Source organism: Diorhabda carinulata, chromosome 10 (genome assembly GCF_026250575.1).
Source record: "Diorhabda carinulata isolate Delta chromosome 10, icDioCari1.1, whole genome shotgun sequence".
Classification (NCBI taxonomy): Eukaryota; Metazoa; Arthropoda; class Insecta; order Coleoptera; family Chrysomelidae; genus Diorhabda; species Diorhabda carinulata.
In genome coordinates this window covers 11,292,361-11,309,286 of record NC_079469.1, presented here as the reverse complement: position 1 = coordinate 11,309,286, position 16,926 = coordinate 11,292,361, and the positions used below count along the sequence as shown (strand labels likewise).

General features: G+C 31.7%; 2 protein-coding genes across 2 annotated transcripts in view; one reads left to right on the top strand and one right to left on the bottom strand.

The window, feature by feature from the left end:
- The first annotated feature begins 2,283 nt into the window (after window positions 1-2,283).
- On the top strand, window positions 2,284-9,236 carry LOC130898929 (26S proteasome non-ATPase regulatory subunit 5-like). Its single transcript, XM_057808536.1, has 6 exons — window positions 2,284-2,569; window positions 2,629-3,016; window positions 5,190-5,442; window positions 6,093-6,281; window positions 6,373-6,666; window positions 8,955-9,236. Exons 1-6 carry the CDS (start codon window positions 2,388-2,390, stop codon window positions 9,149-9,151), a joined length of 1,503 nt encoding a protein of 500 aa, XP_057664519.1. The 5' UTR covers window positions 2,284-2,387; the 3' UTR covers window positions 9,152-9,236.
- LOC130898931 (nose resistant to fluoxetine protein 6) overlaps window positions 8,558-16,926 on the bottom strand; it is a 47,287-nt gene continuing 38,918 nt past the window's right edge. The window contains exons 8-13 of the mRNA XM_057808537.1: window positions 16,527-16,749; window positions 14,659-14,824; window positions 13,815-13,894; window positions 12,849-13,074; window positions 11,982-12,156; window positions 8,558-11,591 (exon numbers count right to left, since the gene is read on the bottom strand). Of these exons, the coding sequence (XP_057664520.1) occupies window positions 11,275-11,591; window positions 11,982-12,156; window positions 12,849-13,074; window positions 13,815-13,894; window positions 14,659-14,824; window positions 16,527-16,749 (1,187 nt within the window). The 3' untranslated portion in view covers window positions 8,558-11,274. The remainder of the gene's footprint in view (window positions 11,592-11,981; window positions 12,157-12,848; window positions 13,075-13,814; window positions 13,895-14,658; window positions 14,825-16,526; window positions 16,750-16,926) is intronic.

The following is a 16,926-nucleotide window of genomic DNA, read 5'->3' as shown; positions in this document are numbered from 1 at the left end:
AAACATGTTATTTGGAAGTTAACTCACAACATTTGTTCATATATCAAATACAGGGTGCTTCTAAAATAATCTGAAGATTTTAATCTGGAAAATCATCTTTGAAATCAAAGAGGAAAGTATACTTGTACATTTTGTCATTCAAACTGTATAGGTGGCTAACGTTTTTCTAACAAATTCTCCACGTTCAATTAATATTATGATTATTCTTTAGTGATACTGGGTTTTCAGAACTTTCCGAATGGTAGGTTCACAGTATACAGACTTTTATCAGTTTTTATAGAATTCTGTCAATACAACCAAGCAGTACAAATGTCGTTGTGCCAAAAAAGTCGTATGTGTGCATATTTGGTCAATTAATAGATAATATATCATACCCACAAGTTTTTATCCGTCTCAAGGGCGCGACGAATATACAGGTGAGATTTAAATGTAATATAATATATTCTTCTCTACTGGGTTATTTCAAAATGTAGATATCATTAGCATGAAATAAAATTAGAACAACTCTCCAAACAACAACTAGCCTTTTAAATGTAATATCACCCTTTCTATCAATTATTCTATCACTATCAGAGGACTGAGTAGATGAAAATCTCATACAGATAATGTATTCTCATATTATGAAACAATTGGACCAGTTTCAGTATTTTTTCGTCGGAAATGAATGTATCTGAATGTACCTCAATTTGACTACCTAAAAATTTGTTCATTTGTTAGTATTCAGCTTTATCAAACAAATTTGAAACTGTCAGACACATCGCATTATTACCGAATTTCCTTAGCTCAACCTGGATTACCTATGGCTCAAGACTTTGGAAAGAATTCAAGCTATACTTAAGATACAACGCACAGAAATCAGAGTAACGATTTTTTTTAAGTACGAAAATATGAAGCTGAACTACCGAAGGCTAAGATTTACGCAAGCAATTATGCACACAGTTGGTGTATGTGCTTATATAGCTCGCGTTTTATGGTATCTCTCGTACGCCAGGCAGGAGACAATTCTTCTAAGGCTCTCGTAAGGGCTACGTACTATACGGCTACGAAAATGAACCTATTATTATAAAATAATCAGAATAGTTTAATTTTTTGTATTGTCCACAACTGACAACTTAATTTCATTTTGCTGGACGTATATTTTTGTTTTAAGTATTCTCAAAATATTCTATATTATAATTTAGTATGAGTAAACTTGAAAATATTTTGTTGTTTTGGGTCATCATAGTTTTGTAGTAGTTGTTTTAGTGATTGGCTAACTTCAAAAATGTATTTCTTGAGACAACTCGTATAATAATTTTTGGAATCAATTTTATAGGACATTCCATCTCACAAAGATATGACCACAAGCAGAAATGCTTGTTTCAAGTCATAAATTTCAAAAGAATCGGCCGATCACCAGGCTTCCATATACTTGTATCTGATGCTGTCATTTAGCATAACGAAGTTCAATCTGGAATCTATCCCAATCACGAATGAAGCTCTTCTAGCTCTATCAGGCATACTCTAGATGAAATAATGAATACAATTTTGAGATTAACTTATCCAATTTTGTATATATTCTTGTAACTCATCAAGTAAATTGATAGGATACTCTAAGGTATTCAGTTTACTAGAAACTTCCACCCAGATATGTTCTGTACTCTCCATATATGGTGAGCATAAACAATTCCTCTACTCTCTGTTCCCCAGTTAGCTGTAATTTAATTAAAATGATTTTGTCAGTGGTGTTATGCAATGACCTACTGATGCGAAAACTTTAGTAGGTTATGTTCCTCCTTATATTAACACACAAGTAACGGTCGTCAGATGAAGATGTGGTACATTGTAGCCCTCCACCATGAACATATGAGGCTCAATTAATAGTTACATAAAGATTCCACACGCGAATTATTTCGCTTTATGTAAAATTCAAACGTTGCAGTAACTCTTTGGTGATCCATTATATAGTTTGAAGCATATATGAGAGAACTCTAAACATCTTCGTGACATATTTTGAAATAAAAGCTAACACATGATCTACTTTTAAAAATAACTAATTAAAGTGAGATACATTAAATTCAGAAAAAAAATTCCATTAGAATAACCACAACAACCTTCAAATTTGAGGTACAACAAGGTTCAACCCTTTTGTTGTATGATACATAATAGAATATAAAATTAAAATATTTGCCTTTTATGATTCAAAAAAGTTGGGTAAACATTATTTATAGATAAGAAAGCACTAATCGTTATCGTATCGTTATCGTAACGTATTATTTTTTCACCAGAAAATTCTCCTCATGATGGTGATTTTAGGAGTAAATGTAATTTAGTGTACGCAAAATTAAGTGTTGATGTTGTTAGTTGTCAATTGTCATATTTCAAATAAATAACAAATCATTTTAAAAATGGCATCCCGCGAAGAATGGTGTACAGATAAACTATCAAAGCTTTTACAGGAAGATTTAAGGATATCAACATTAAACGAAATAAAAGAACATTTAACATCCATTCCACAATCGGAAGCCACAAAAGTTGCCGATAACCTGGATCTTCCATTAGTTTTTGATTGTTTAAACGACTCAAATCCGTAAGTAATCTCAAAAGTAGCATAATCCACCATAATTTTCATGTATTGATACATTGTAGAGAACAAATTGATTTGGCTTGCGAAGTTCTAACATTATGTATGAACAATTTAACAATAGGAAAAACCACAAATAAATATGATGTGCCTTTAGAAAGATCTTTACATCACCCTTATTCGAGTGTTAAGATAATGGCCCTTACAGAAGTCTGGAGGAATATATCAAAGGAAGAAGGTCTTATCAACGTTTGCAAAAGAATATCTTTGCTAAACAGTGTAATTCATTGTATTGGAGACAGTGATTTGGCAGTAGCAAAAGAAGCTATAAAAATTACTGTTAATATTGGTTTATCAGATTTGGGGTTAAAAACTCTCGTTTCTCAAGATGTGATCAAAGAAATACATGAAGTGATGTCCGTTAATGAACTTACAAGGTTGAGGGTATATGAGGTAAGTTGAATTTTACCTTGTCATCCTTATTACTAATCACAATTTTTTCTTATTTACATAAATGAACATTGACATACATAATTTAACTTTGTATATACTAATTTCCATTTATTCATGCAACCAGTATATCCAAATTCTTTATTAAGTTTGCTTAAGGTTAAGATTTTATGGAATCTTTTAATGATTATTCTTTATCAAAAACTCATTGATAATGGTATGCAGGGTACTTCAGTACAGATAACCAACAATTCTGTTGCAAGGTTTTGTTTGCATCAACAGTTGTTTTATTCTATTCTGTTTCTTGCTTTTTGTTTATTATTGTAGTTTTTATCACATTTTGAAAACAAGATTTGAAAGTCTTGTATATTTTTATTCTATTTCATTTGAGTGGCACTCATTTCTACTTGGAAACAAATGGAAAAGAAAGGAAACTTCAGTGCCTCCTTGTTGTTTGAGATATAATTTGAAAATTTAAGAGATCATTATTATCATTAGTCTTCACATTTTAAAATTATTTACAATCTTCCAAGATGTTCCAAAATGCTGTGCCATATGAAAGTTACATTTTTTCAAATGAAACTCCTTATATTTTATTGCATATTTTGAAATCAGCTCGACTTAACTCATTACAATAAAATGGGGTTGTGATGTGTTCTGTGAGGTATTTAAAAAGTTATAACCAATTTTCCATAAAAACCATAACAAGCTCAATACCCTGTACAATGTAAGAGAAATTTAAGAATGAAGATTTGTTGTGTCCAAAGCATTCGAATAGTGGTGAAAATTCTGGAAAATTATTTATTTCGTTAATGTTCATTGAATCTGATACAGTGTGTATCAAAATACTAATACATTATTTTCTCGGTTTTTTCAAATTAATCTGTATTTTATGTGAGTATCGGAAAAGTACTACTGACATACTTTTTTTTTATCAAAAATTATTAGTTCTTGAGATTTTTTGTGTTTCTGTGAAAAACAATGATTATGTTCCTATATCTAATAATTTAACAATTAATTGTGAGATAGCTAAGATTTATTGATTAAAAATTGATATTTGACAATGACATGACAATGTATTAATGCTTTTTGATTTAACGGTTTGATTCATTTTTTGATGTTTTGAAAAATTTGAACAAGGTCAAAAATGAATTTCACTTGTGATGAAATGATTTATATGATTTGTGCGGGCTCAGTTAGTTAGAAAAAGAGTGAATGATTAAAAACTTTTGTGTCAGAGGAAAATTACATTAATATTTTGCTGGCAGCTACTGAAAACTCGCACACAAGTGTAAGGAGTATTTCCAGCAAACAAAAACTGAGCTACTATGATGTGTAAAGAATCTTGATGACACAGAATGCACCCTTACCACATTTACTTGCAACAGAAATTAACTGAAGTTGATTTTGAAATAAGACTAGCAATTTGTAGGTGGGTTTTATGAAAATTTAATCACAGAGAAACTTTTTCGACTATGTTCTAATTGTAGATGAAGTCACATTTAATCAAAATGGGACATCTATTGTAATAATGAAGATGTGTATGAATACTACAATAAAAATAGCATAAAAATTTTTTTTATTGTTTCTTTCTGTAGTTTATTTGTAATATATTGTATATTGTATTTGCAATTCAACCTCTACAGTACCAAACAGCAATGTTATAATTTCAGTTTTTGACAAATAAATCTTAGCCAACTCACAATTATTTGTTAATAATTTTCCAGAATTTTTACTACTTTTATGATTTGGCTGCAACAGATCCTCATTCTGAAATGTCTCTTACATTGTACAAGTATTGAACGATTTTCATGGAAAATTGGTTATAACTTCTTAAGTAACCTTGTAGAACAAATCACAACCCCATAGTATTATAATGGGAAAGTTGAGCTGGTTTCAAATAAGCAATAAAATATAGGGTGTTTCAATAAAAAAAAAATATAACTTTGATATGGTACAGCATTCTGGATGATTTTAAATAATGTTAAAATTTGAAGACTAATAATGGATATAATCCCTCAAGTTTTCAAATCAATATCTCGAAGAACAAAGGAGGCACTGAACTTTCTCCCACTATATACTTACAGCTACATTTCAACCTTATTTGATCTATATAACTATTTTATTGATAACTAGTGAACAATTTCACAAGATATACTTTCATAGTTACTTTTAGGTGGTTGTTGATATTGCAAAGGAGTCTGAATCAAATTTAGATACGTTAAAATCAACAGGCATTGTTACTCAAATCTTAGAAGAAGTCAACACCCATGATATTCTATTAAAAATGAATATTGTAGAACTCCTAACGCAGTTAGGATTAAGCAGTCACGGTTATAATTACCTAGATCAAAACGGAATATTGAGCAAGCTGTTTTCTCTAATAGATGATAGTAATGATCCATTGTCTGTACAGTTTTGTGAACCTGGTATGTAGATATGTATTATATAGATAAACAAAATCAAAACAATTACTTCTCAATATTATTTTCAATTAATTTGTCCGAATAATAATTTTTCACTGCTCCACCTTTATTTGTGACGCTCAGTACTACTTGATTTAATGATTTTATACAAGCTGCATAGACGACTGGAGAGAGATTTAGAGAGTTAAAGTGAGTTATAGATAAAAAAAGGTTAAGAGGATGAAGGGAGATATAGAATGATAAAGAGGCATCAAAAAGATTGTAAGGAATGAAAGACATGGAGCAACAGGATTGGAGATGGATAGAAAGAAGTGGTCAAGCATGGAGAGATGAAGAGGTATCAAGAAAAATGAAAGATTTGTAGAGAAAAGGGGAGGGACAGAGAGGAATGGAGATGATTAGATAGAGGAAAGAGAAGATGGGAAAGTACTGGATAGGGATATAGAGCTATAAAGAGGTGGAATGAAAAATATAGGTATGAAAGAAATGTATAAGGATATGGTAGGGAAATCAGAAGACATGGATTCTAGATTATGATTTACGTTTTGTGGGAAATACCTCATTTATTTCCACAATTATTATTAATCAGTAAACATGAGGGCACAATAGTTTACCTATAAATTAGTAATAAAATTTATCGAATGAATTTTTAGGTATTTTAAGATTTTTCGGAAACATGGCCCATTGGAAACCAATGGAACTATTATCAAAATATCCGAAAATATTCGATAGGTTATTTTCGAATCTTGAAAGTAGCGATTTGATCATAGTTGGAATTTCTCTAGAAACTCTTGGAGTAATAGGACGTACTAATCAAGGAAAATGCGCTTTACAATCTACAGGTTAGTTTAAAGTCAGATATTGACATTAATTTTTCTTAATACTCTCAGTAATTGTTAAAAATAGTCAATATGCACGATCTGTTTCTTTTAGGGAACAAGATAACATATGCCATCAAAACAATAATGAAATTAATATCATCTTATCCGACTGATGTTAAACTAAGAGCCTTAACATGTATTGAAAATCTACTTCGAGTGTCTGACATCCAATCTAATGTGAGCCAAATAACGAGAAAATGGTTTACTTTGTTGAACGACGATCCTATGGATGTTATCGTACGATATGCCAAGAATCCTTTTACCGAAATAAAACTTTCCGGATTGGGAATTCTACAAGCTATGTCTATACAACAATGGGGACAAGAAGAGATACGTAATTGTCCAGGTGAGAGAAGGTGCCCAACATTATTGTTAAAAATTCAATTATGTCATTTGTCTATTAATGCTTGTGGGATACATAGTGGTAGAAAATATTGATGGTGCAATTTTAAGACGAGGGAATATTATAAATAATGAAGTGTAATAAATTATTTATGACGGTAAAAACTATTTTCTTAAAAAAAATTGCCATGCAAAGAACACAGTCAATAGGATTGTGATAGAATGTGTTTTGCAACAAATTTTCCTTTTTTGGAATGTAAGAAACCATCGTCAGATCCTTTGTAAAAGCAAAAATAGAAGAGTGGATTGGCCTAGACGTGTAATTTAGGGTTGCGGGAGTATCAGGTTTATTTTTACGAACAGTTCCCAATGAGGTTAGATTTTTAGATAATAAATAGTTAGCTAAAGGGACGCTTGTGAAGAAATTGTCAGTAGTTATTCCTCTCCCAGTATCACGATATGGTTGTATCTTTCTCTGATAAATTTCCAGGGATTTTTCCTGTGTAGACTTGAAGATTGCAAAGATAAGAAGTTTGTAAGTCAACAGCTGCCCATATTTTGAGGCCTTATCGACCTGGCTTTGATTTAATTTATTACCTAAAAGGGCACTTTTCACGAAAACTAACCAACTGCTCGTTAATAGTAATATTGTCATATGGCTCAAAACTTTTTCTACAATTGGTAACAAAAAGATTCCATACTTCTCTTACGGCAGCTAATTTGTCATTCTCCTTTCTTTCTGCTCTAGTAGATTTGCGTCAAATCGTAAAAAAGTTGAGATTTCTTCAAATCTGTTTCTTGATAATGAAGCAGTGAAAAATGCTCTACAAATGGATGTATTCGTGGTCCACATTTCCTTAGTGGATTCTTTCATACATCGAAGCGCGCCTGCTTTTATTAGAACCCCACAAAAGTCAGGCTCGTCACGTTCTAATGATGTCCATTGTTTCTGGTTATTCGGATTCTTACCATTCCAAACATCATAACATCTAGAAGCATCCTAATTTGTATGTAGACAAATGACATCTTTAATTTCCGGTGATAAGAATAAATTGAAAGCTTCTAATATTGTGTTAGCATCGGCACTATATTGTGTAATTCCAGGCTTAGTAGAAAGAGGGATGTGATTATCATAGAAGGGTTATTAACTGTAAGAAATCTGTTCTCAATGACAAGGCCAATATTTTGCAGAACATGGTAGCCACTTGCAATGATGAGCAGATTTTAATTGTTTTCAGAGCTAAGTCATGACCCTGGTGGTTGTTAGTATACAAGGCGAACGTCGTATGCTTACGACACATCCAAAAAATCGAAAAATATTGGAACCTCATCTTTTTCCGTATCTTAGAATACTTTGCTCCATATAACCAGACAAACCTTGATATACTCTCTACCAGGTTCACTCTCATCCCTACCTTGGCCTACAGGATCGCCGGTTTTGTCTCTGACTGAAAAAATATGGGCCATAATCATTAAAAACTCTAATGGCTATACAAGATAGAGAGAGAGAGAGAGAGAGAGAGAGAGAGAAAGAGGTGACAGGAAAAATAATTTATATAAAACTTGTAATGTATCTTCAGGCTAACCAATGATGGTTGACCATATTTTTTGTATGAAAACTACTTTGTTGCTTAATAACCAAAATTTTAATTCTTTATATCTAACCAACAACCGTCTCATCGTTTTGGTTGGTTAACAAAAGTTGAATAACTAAGTCCACTACTTTGAGAAAAACTATTTATTAAACAAGAAAGTAGTTGTTTAAACTTGGTTTCAATAATCCCTTAACTCAGATTTTATGTTAAGGTATCAAGTAAAAAAAAAGTTCCTTTTGAATTTATATAAATGAAACAATCATTTTTTTTATTGTAGCAGAGTATTAATACAAAATTCGATTCGATCTAAAAACAACATATTTATTGAGATATTTGAATTACATTATATTCATATTCATATAATATGTGGCCATTTTTTTAAATTCACAATATTTGGATCATTCTATAAGTCATTATCAGGGGCGCAACAACAGGGGTGTGGACCCCTCCTAACCTAATAAAGTCTAATCAGAACAAACTTATTCGATTTTCTTTCAATAATTTATTACTTTTCATAAGATATAGCGACATTCTACAAGCCCATTTCAATTATAATAAACCAATGTGACTACCTTTTTTTAGTCATTATAAAGAATTCACTGGACACTCCCTTTGAGAGTTAAGTTGTTGCGCCCCTGGTCATTATCTATAAATTTTTGTAAATTTAATTCAGCTAATTATTAATTATTTTCCCTAGGACTCGTCGAATATCTTTTGGACAGAAATGTAGAAACTGTCAAAGAATGTAAAGAAATGAAATACGAAATAGTAAAAGGCCTGGTAACTAGTACTGTGTTTGAAGAGAATATGTTAAAAAGGTTAACAGATTATGTCAAACAAGGACCATTTCATGTTGAAGCTGTAACTGAAATTGCTTTTGAGAGGAGTGAATAAGTATTGTTTTCAATTTTTTTAATATCATGTTGATACAAGCTGTTTAAGTTTATATCTAATATATTATCTAATAAATTCTAACAAACTTATTTTTGTAGGTAGTAATTATGTTTCCATGGTGTAAAAGTTTCCATGCCAATTTAAATTTTTTTGTTCATTCATATTTTATTATCTTCTTATCTCTTCCTTTCTACGTTTCTCCCAACTCGTTTTCCCACATTCTTATTTCTCAATTACCAATTTCTACTTGCATATTCATTATTTATGGGGGAATATTAAAAATAAAGTACTGATCAAGAAGTTCGGTTGTCAAAAACTACATAAGAAGATAGGAAAATCTATAAACAATTATGGCAAAGTCGTATGATTCTCTCAAACATTTTCTCGAAATAGATTTTCATTTTTTTGTTTTACTGGAATTTTGAAATTAGCTTATTTAAGTCATTCTAAATAAGATATCTGTTAATAAAAAATTTCTGTTAGGATACTCTGATTTTTTGGTAATTTTAAATTGCAGCTGGCTACCAGTTCACAATGAAAGGAAACTAGCATACCCTAAAGGTACACTGAAGTAAAGAGTACAGCACTTCATTAATTACTTCACAATTAAAAAATTTAGAGAATATACATTTTAAAATCTTTAAGCTTTGTTTTGGTTTTTCTCTACTTTTTTTACTTCACCTCTGCATCCGTTTCTGTCATCTATTCTTTCTCTTGACTCAGTTATTCCCACTCTCCTCTAACCTGATGTTACCTCTCCTATCCATTTCTTTTTCGACATGCGCCTCTCTCCATTTGTGCTCTCTTGGCAATTCTATTTATACCCATTTTGTACACATGTTCCAACCACCTAGCTCACTGTTATAATCAGTATTTGTTATTTTTCATGATTTTCACATTTCTCAGTATTTTCCGGAGTACTTTTCTCTCCCACACATCTATTTTTTCAGCACTTTTTTGGGTTAGCACCCAGGACTCATAACCTTACAGTACAGTCGGTCTAATCATTGTTTTGTACAATCTTATCTTTGTCGCTTTGGAGATTACTTTTGATTTGAGAATATTATTTAAGGACCCTAGTATTCTATTACCATTTGCTATCCAATTTTCTAGCTTTTTCGTCTAATCATCCATATTCGTAATCAGAACACCTAGATAGTCGAGGGACTCAACTTTTTTAAAATGATATTTTCGTTTTTCCACCTGATTCTTACTTTGCCATTTAATTTCAGTCTCTTTAGTCTTCGCCATTCGACTAAAGCAGTATCTTTTTAATCAGTTTTCATATCTACTATAGACTTTTTTCAATTCCTCCCAGAATCTTTCTAAATCAAAATTTTTTTAATCAGTTTTCAAATCTACTATAGACTTTCTGATTCCCACTGGGCTAGTAATACAATATCGTCTGCAGATTCTAAAATTTTTATGCTTTCGGTGATAGATCAAATCTTATAATTACCTACAATGTGAGGTTGAAAATTGAAGTGGATAAGGGGTCCCCCTGCTTCAGCCTTCTTTTTTCTGGAAAACTTTCTGGTAGTTTTCCTTTAGATAATACTTTGGTCTCAGTTCTATTCAGTCAGTTTTACTATTATTATTAGTTATCTGGGGACACCTAAACATTTTATCCTTTCTTTTGTATCTTAAGCTTGTTTATAATCTATGAACAGTGTATATAATGGTAGATTCTGGTCTTAATTAGTGCTCTGTATTATTTTTAAAATAAAAATCTGGCCCGCTGTGCCCCTCCATAATGCCTCCTTGGCTCACATTACAGTGAAGAGTATAATTAGTAAAAAAAATGTCAAACTGATAATGAGAGTGAGACACACTGTATATTCCAAAAGATTAATAGCGGAGATTCATAATACTAATGTACCAACTCATACATTTCATCTTCTTAGTTCTAAACAGCATCTTATTCACTAAAGCTGCTCACAAGCAATTTTTGTTTTTTTCTGTGAACTGGAAAATTTTAAGCAAATAAGTGTATTAGTCGGTATGAATCCATAAAATAAAAAATAAGACTATTTTTGGACGTAGTACATGTACATAACAAATTTCTTACTTACTAATGTAAAAAAATAAATATATACAACCATTTTTTTTTCTTACAAGTCTAATTAAGTACGATACGTGACTGAAACGTGATCATTATTGTTATGAGTCGGTGGTTTCCTTAAAGTGAATACTTTAGTTATAATTCTTAATAAAGAAACAATAGGCGCTTCGAATGCTACCGATACGAAGAAAGATAAAATGTAGGATAACATCATCTGACCTAAATATATTATCACTGTTATAACACTGCCAAGATGTAGAGGACTATCCATGTACATAACCATCACTCTTATTGCAATCGGATGGACTAAATAAGCGCAATAAGTCACGCGACTGAATGGATACAGGATAGTAGCTGATAGTATTTTATCCACGGGTCCTGAAAATACATTTTTAGTTAAAAAATGTCTCGAAATAATAAACAAATGCATTGTTTAATAAAATTAGAATGAAAGCTTGATGACTAACTTTGAAAAAATGTTTTACTATTTTAAGAAATGATTTTTGTTTCCAAAAAATGATTTTACAAGTAAAAAAATAACATTCTTAACAAGTTTATTATGAATGTTCCTCATAATACATAATATGAAGCCAAATTTTCCACAGTATCCATAAATTAAGGAACCAAATGCCAAAAAAACTTTAAACAAAGTTCCATTGATCTCGTTTGCTTATGCTACTACAGTGTAGCCAGGAATATAAAGTAGTAGTGAGATTTTTTTCACCCTTTATATTGTGGAAAAATTGGTATTTATTAGGAGTAACTTACCACCATAACCGGTAACACATGCGACTACTATCCACGCCAAGGCAAGTGCCCAAGCTGAGTGACTCAAAGAACTATAAGTGGCGCCTAACCATGGTGTTAATTTTGTTTCATATAGACCGTATACTAATGATAACAAAGTTCCAATAGACAAAATCCAACCGACCGAAAGAATAATCTGAAAGCAACCAATAATTAAAACAGTTTTCCCAAATTCCTATATGACAATTACGAAAATATGAATATTATAACATCCTAAACTAGCTGAAGGATAAAATGAGAACTCAGGTCATAGGTATTATAGTATTGCTGAAGGATCAAAATACATAGGACCTCTTTTTTGAGAGCTAACGAAACTTGGTATGTTTGGTACCTGTTATCTCGAAAAATTTTTTGACAATTAAACTAAACTTGTTTTTTACTGGAACAAAAATTTCCCTCTACAGTTTTCAGTACCTAACTCATCAAATTTATCGTACAAAAACATTTTGTTTTAGTTTATTAGGATTCTTGGGAATAGTGGTGAATAATAGATTCTTTAGATCCCTCTGGAGAACTTTAGTAACTTTGAATGTATGGGTTATCGGTTGCTTATTACTACCTCTAAATAGGTTCTTACACATAATTCTTCCACTTCTAAAACATTGTGACGTAGACACTCAACTCGTTGGTCTACTTCTCATCTTATCCTGGTGCCTTTTCAATACTTTGATTTAAACTTTATCACTTCTTCCACCTACTAAAATCTAGTGATTTGACACAATTCATAACATATAAAATAACTTGTACAGATGTTATAAAAGTACCTAGCGAATGACTTTTGAATATTTCCATAGGTCATACAATAAATGAAACGTTATTCTACTTTACCTTTGTTAGTTGTAGTTGACAATTTTTCTTAAACAAGAACCATCCAGTACACATTCCGATAAGGTAAGGACCTAACCTTGTCCAAGGTTTGTCATAAATTTTATCAAATAACGCTAAAGGATCGTCCAATCCAGGCATGTGACTATTGCTGTAAGCTATATAACCAGTTGTTATCCAAGAACTCGTCATGAAGACCAAAAGAATAGCGGCTGCGCTCTTAAAATGACTAAAATAAAAGTTAATTGTATTAGATGTTCTATCATCAGTTGTATGGACTTGGAGAACCACCGAAAATAATGTGGTAAATAACTTTGCGTTAAAACACTCTATTAATTCATGATTCTACAACTTTGGATGTAATTTGAATGAACTCGCTATCACCTTACATCTTCTACGATATTGTGCAACTATGTACAAGTGCTGGGTTCCAATCCTAGATAAGTCTGCTGTTATGGTATCCTCCTAATCCTTCTGTTTCCTGGTCTCCCACAACCTATTGTCTTCCGACCTTACGACATGAACTACCTATTTCGTCGATCACGTTTATTTACATACAACAATGCCTTACAGTATTTCAAATTCCGTTTTCTCTATACAGACAATTTCCTATTGACAACAAAGTCAAGAGTTCCCCACCGGTCGTGTCTCGTTCTGTTAGATGTACAAAGATGCAGCTTTTTCCGTTAGAGTGTGATGTGACTGTACAATTAACCAATTTTTACAAAAGGGTGGAAATAATCAATATTAAGAAAGGATCGAAATGTTACTAACATTAACCCATGCTGGATTCAAAAGTCATAAAAATTGAATAGTCTAGTGTAGTGAACACAAAGATATTTGAAAATTTGTCGTTATAAAAACGAAACTTAATATTCTGGAAGACCAATAGTTCTTTTTGCTATACTGTAAAATATATTCATAATAAGATAATTTTCTAGTAGTTTTGAGAGTTGATTTCATATTTACCTTGTTGCCAATATTAATATGATTGCTCCAACCACGTAAAATTGTGTATCATCTGACAAATACCAACTCCACAACATACACTAAACAAATGAAAAATATTTGCATCAGTAAAAATAGTCAAAATTATTTTTATAATCAAATTCTAAAGCTAATATATAATCATGACAAAAATTACAGTGAGTTGGACAGTTATACAGAGAAAGAAATTTCTGTCGAAGTTGTATTTTATAAGAGAAAATTGCTAAATAGCTGCATCGTATTATTGTATATTTGTAGAAGAAGAGTGAGAGCTCAAAGCAAAAATAATAAAAAATCAACAGAATTAAAAAAGAATATTAAGTATTTTGACAGTAAATTGATTACTTGTAAATACAATTAAATCTATCAATCAGGCAAACAGTTTACATACTTTTTTATTACATAACGTGCATTTGAAAAATAAGTTTTCTGAATCACTAGTCTTTAGTAACACAACAACATGGAACACCGCAGTGTTCAGTAATCAATCCAACTCAATTCTTGATAGCTATCAACAACATAACCACTAAATGATATACATGAGGCTTTAGCAAACAATAAGAAAAGCGTAGCTGTATTTCTTGACATAAACAAAGCCTTCGATACCACATGGAAGCCCAACTTCACAATCCGCAATCAACAACTCACTGGATTTTGATTCATGACAATTAATTTCCTCATGGCCTTAACATCTCCAGATAATGGAAATAAATTGATAGTAGTAGTGATTTTTCCATTTTATAGGAAAAAATAATACAATGAATTCATCATGCTAATAAAATAGACACTGCAAACTACAAATATCGATATTACTTCTTAATCTTACCATTTGATCGACTGGGAATAACGTGTTTATATAGAGAATATTCCTCCACCAGTAATTTGGACAATTCAAATGATCCATGGTAGGAGGTTCGAATACTGAATTATATGCGAACCATTTCATCGTAACCTCCACAATTCCCAGAGTGAACAAGTAAGGAAAAGTTAATCTGAAAAATAATGTTACAAAAACGATATGGTTGTGTATGTAATTAATTTAGTAGAAAAGAGAATACTGACAGTCTTTTGTAGTGAAATTTTTTGGAACCGATGGTAATATTCATATCAAAAACGTTGGTCGCATTTAAGGGACGTAGCGCATAGCACTGCTGCCCCATATCGGTATGTGTAGCGATCGGGAATGTGTTGAATGTTCGCTGTCAAGCCATTTTTGTTGCGAATTATTTTATTGGAACCAAAGTAAAGTAAACATCGTTGAAAAATATTGATAAATGTACAACCTTCAACTCGCAAAATGAACTTCACAATTAGAAGAAAGTTTTTATAGGTTGACAACACTTGCGACGGTGATTATATTGTTAGTGTGCGGCTTGTGTCTGATGTAATCTATCAAACTTTTCATAAATCTCACAGAATAGTTTTAATATCAAAAACTTGTTCTCAATTTCCACCAGATTTCTTACGAATTGCGAAAAAGGTGTGATACTCTGTAATATGTTCTATTTCGCTAGGGAGTTATCTCATTGAAAACTAGTCTGAACACTGTCGGATCTTCTTCAAAATAATTCATTTCATGAAGTCACAGCGTTAAGAATGGAAAGTATTTCACTCCTCATATCTGTTCTAGAGGTTGTAATAATAAGTCAGCTCAGTAGTTAAAATCGTTTAATTGTTTTATAATGGGCTTAAATCCTGTGCCATCAAATTAGTTTGCGATTTAAGGAACAGGAAAAAGTCAGGTGAGTTAAGATGTTGCTTAGCGACAGAAATTTTTTTATCGGCTAAAAACGGGTCTATTGGAATCACTGTGTGACAAAGCGTATTGTCATAAGGCAAGCTCCAACTGTCCTTCATGTTTGTTTCCAGGTATATGATCTTTCCAAGAACCACACAGTGAAAATTGTTCCACTGCTTGGCATGGCTATCAAAACATGTGTTTGGTGTTTGACGTCGTAATCCCAAGTCCAACTCTCGTCTACAAAAATAGGGATAATTTCTAATTGATTCAAGTCATGATGTCCTTTTCTTGTTACGAAGCTAATTTCTCAATTCATCAGTCGAAATCCTGATGAACGGTGATTCAAATTCAAATTCAACTCTTCCTCGGATTCTGTCGACATTTTCAATGGCTCTTGAAGTTGAAAATCTTCCGTCTTTCATCGAGTCTCATTCTTCTGAAAATACGTAAAACCACTGAAACACCTACCTTCTAGACAAACAACTTTCTCCTTAGACCTGCTGAAGTTTGACAAAAAGTTTTGTTGCAAGTCTAAAAGAAAAATCTGAGTGGAGCACCGTTGCTCAGAATAGTGCTGTAGATGAGGAATCATTACACATTACCGACTCACTAGATCAAACCCATAATGAACGTCTACCTTATATTCACTTTTCACTACTCCAAGTAGCGTGTTTCCAGTGTTGCCATATCGAATATTACGTTGCGTATCTAATATCTAATTTTCAGATTCTCATAACTGTTATACTCTTATTTTTATTTTAACTCATTGTCATTCCGTATTTTACTAATATGTTCTATTTTGCTGTTTAAAATTTTTATTTGAAAGAACTTTATACTTTCTTTTTTGAAATATTGAATAAAAAGTAGAAGATAATAGTTAGGCAAGACAGCCTTGAATAACGATTACAGTTCATTTCAAAAAATAATCCTTGCTTTTTGTATTTTTTACATACCTTGCAAATCTGTAACCAACTAATCCCAAGAAATGTAACACGCCAGCAATAAATCCGTTGCCTTTATTCAATGAATCTAGTTTTCCTTTGGCGTTTGTTCTAAAATACAGAAAAGAGACCAAAAGACCGCTGCAAAAAAAGAAAGTATCTACACTGAAGGTTCCATTCGTTACAGTTTGAAAGAGAAACTCTTTTTGAACAATTCTTCTGTATTCCATATTATCTAAAAAATATCGTCATACATTTTCATTTGTATCAAAACTATGATATTAAATTGGATAACTAGCAAACTAAAAAGAGCCCTGTCGAAACATTTTCCATTGACTAGTGTGGCAATAAATTTTATCAAAATCATCTTCCAAAGTCTCCCCCGTAGTAACATAAGGTATCAAAGGTATCA

Coding starts and splice junctions, on each gene's coding strand:
- LOC130898929 (XM_057808536.1), top strand. CDS start 2,388: ATGGCATCCCGCGAAGAATGGTGTACAGATAAACTATCAAAGCTTTTA. Junction 6,282..6,372: donor ATGCGCTTTACAATCTACAG/GTTAGTTTAAAG, acceptor TGTTTCTTTTAG/GGAACAAGATAACATATGCC. Junction 6,667..8,954: donor AGAGATACGTAATTGTCCAG/GTGAGAGAAGGT, acceptor TATTTTCCCTAG/GACTCGTCGAATATCTTTTG.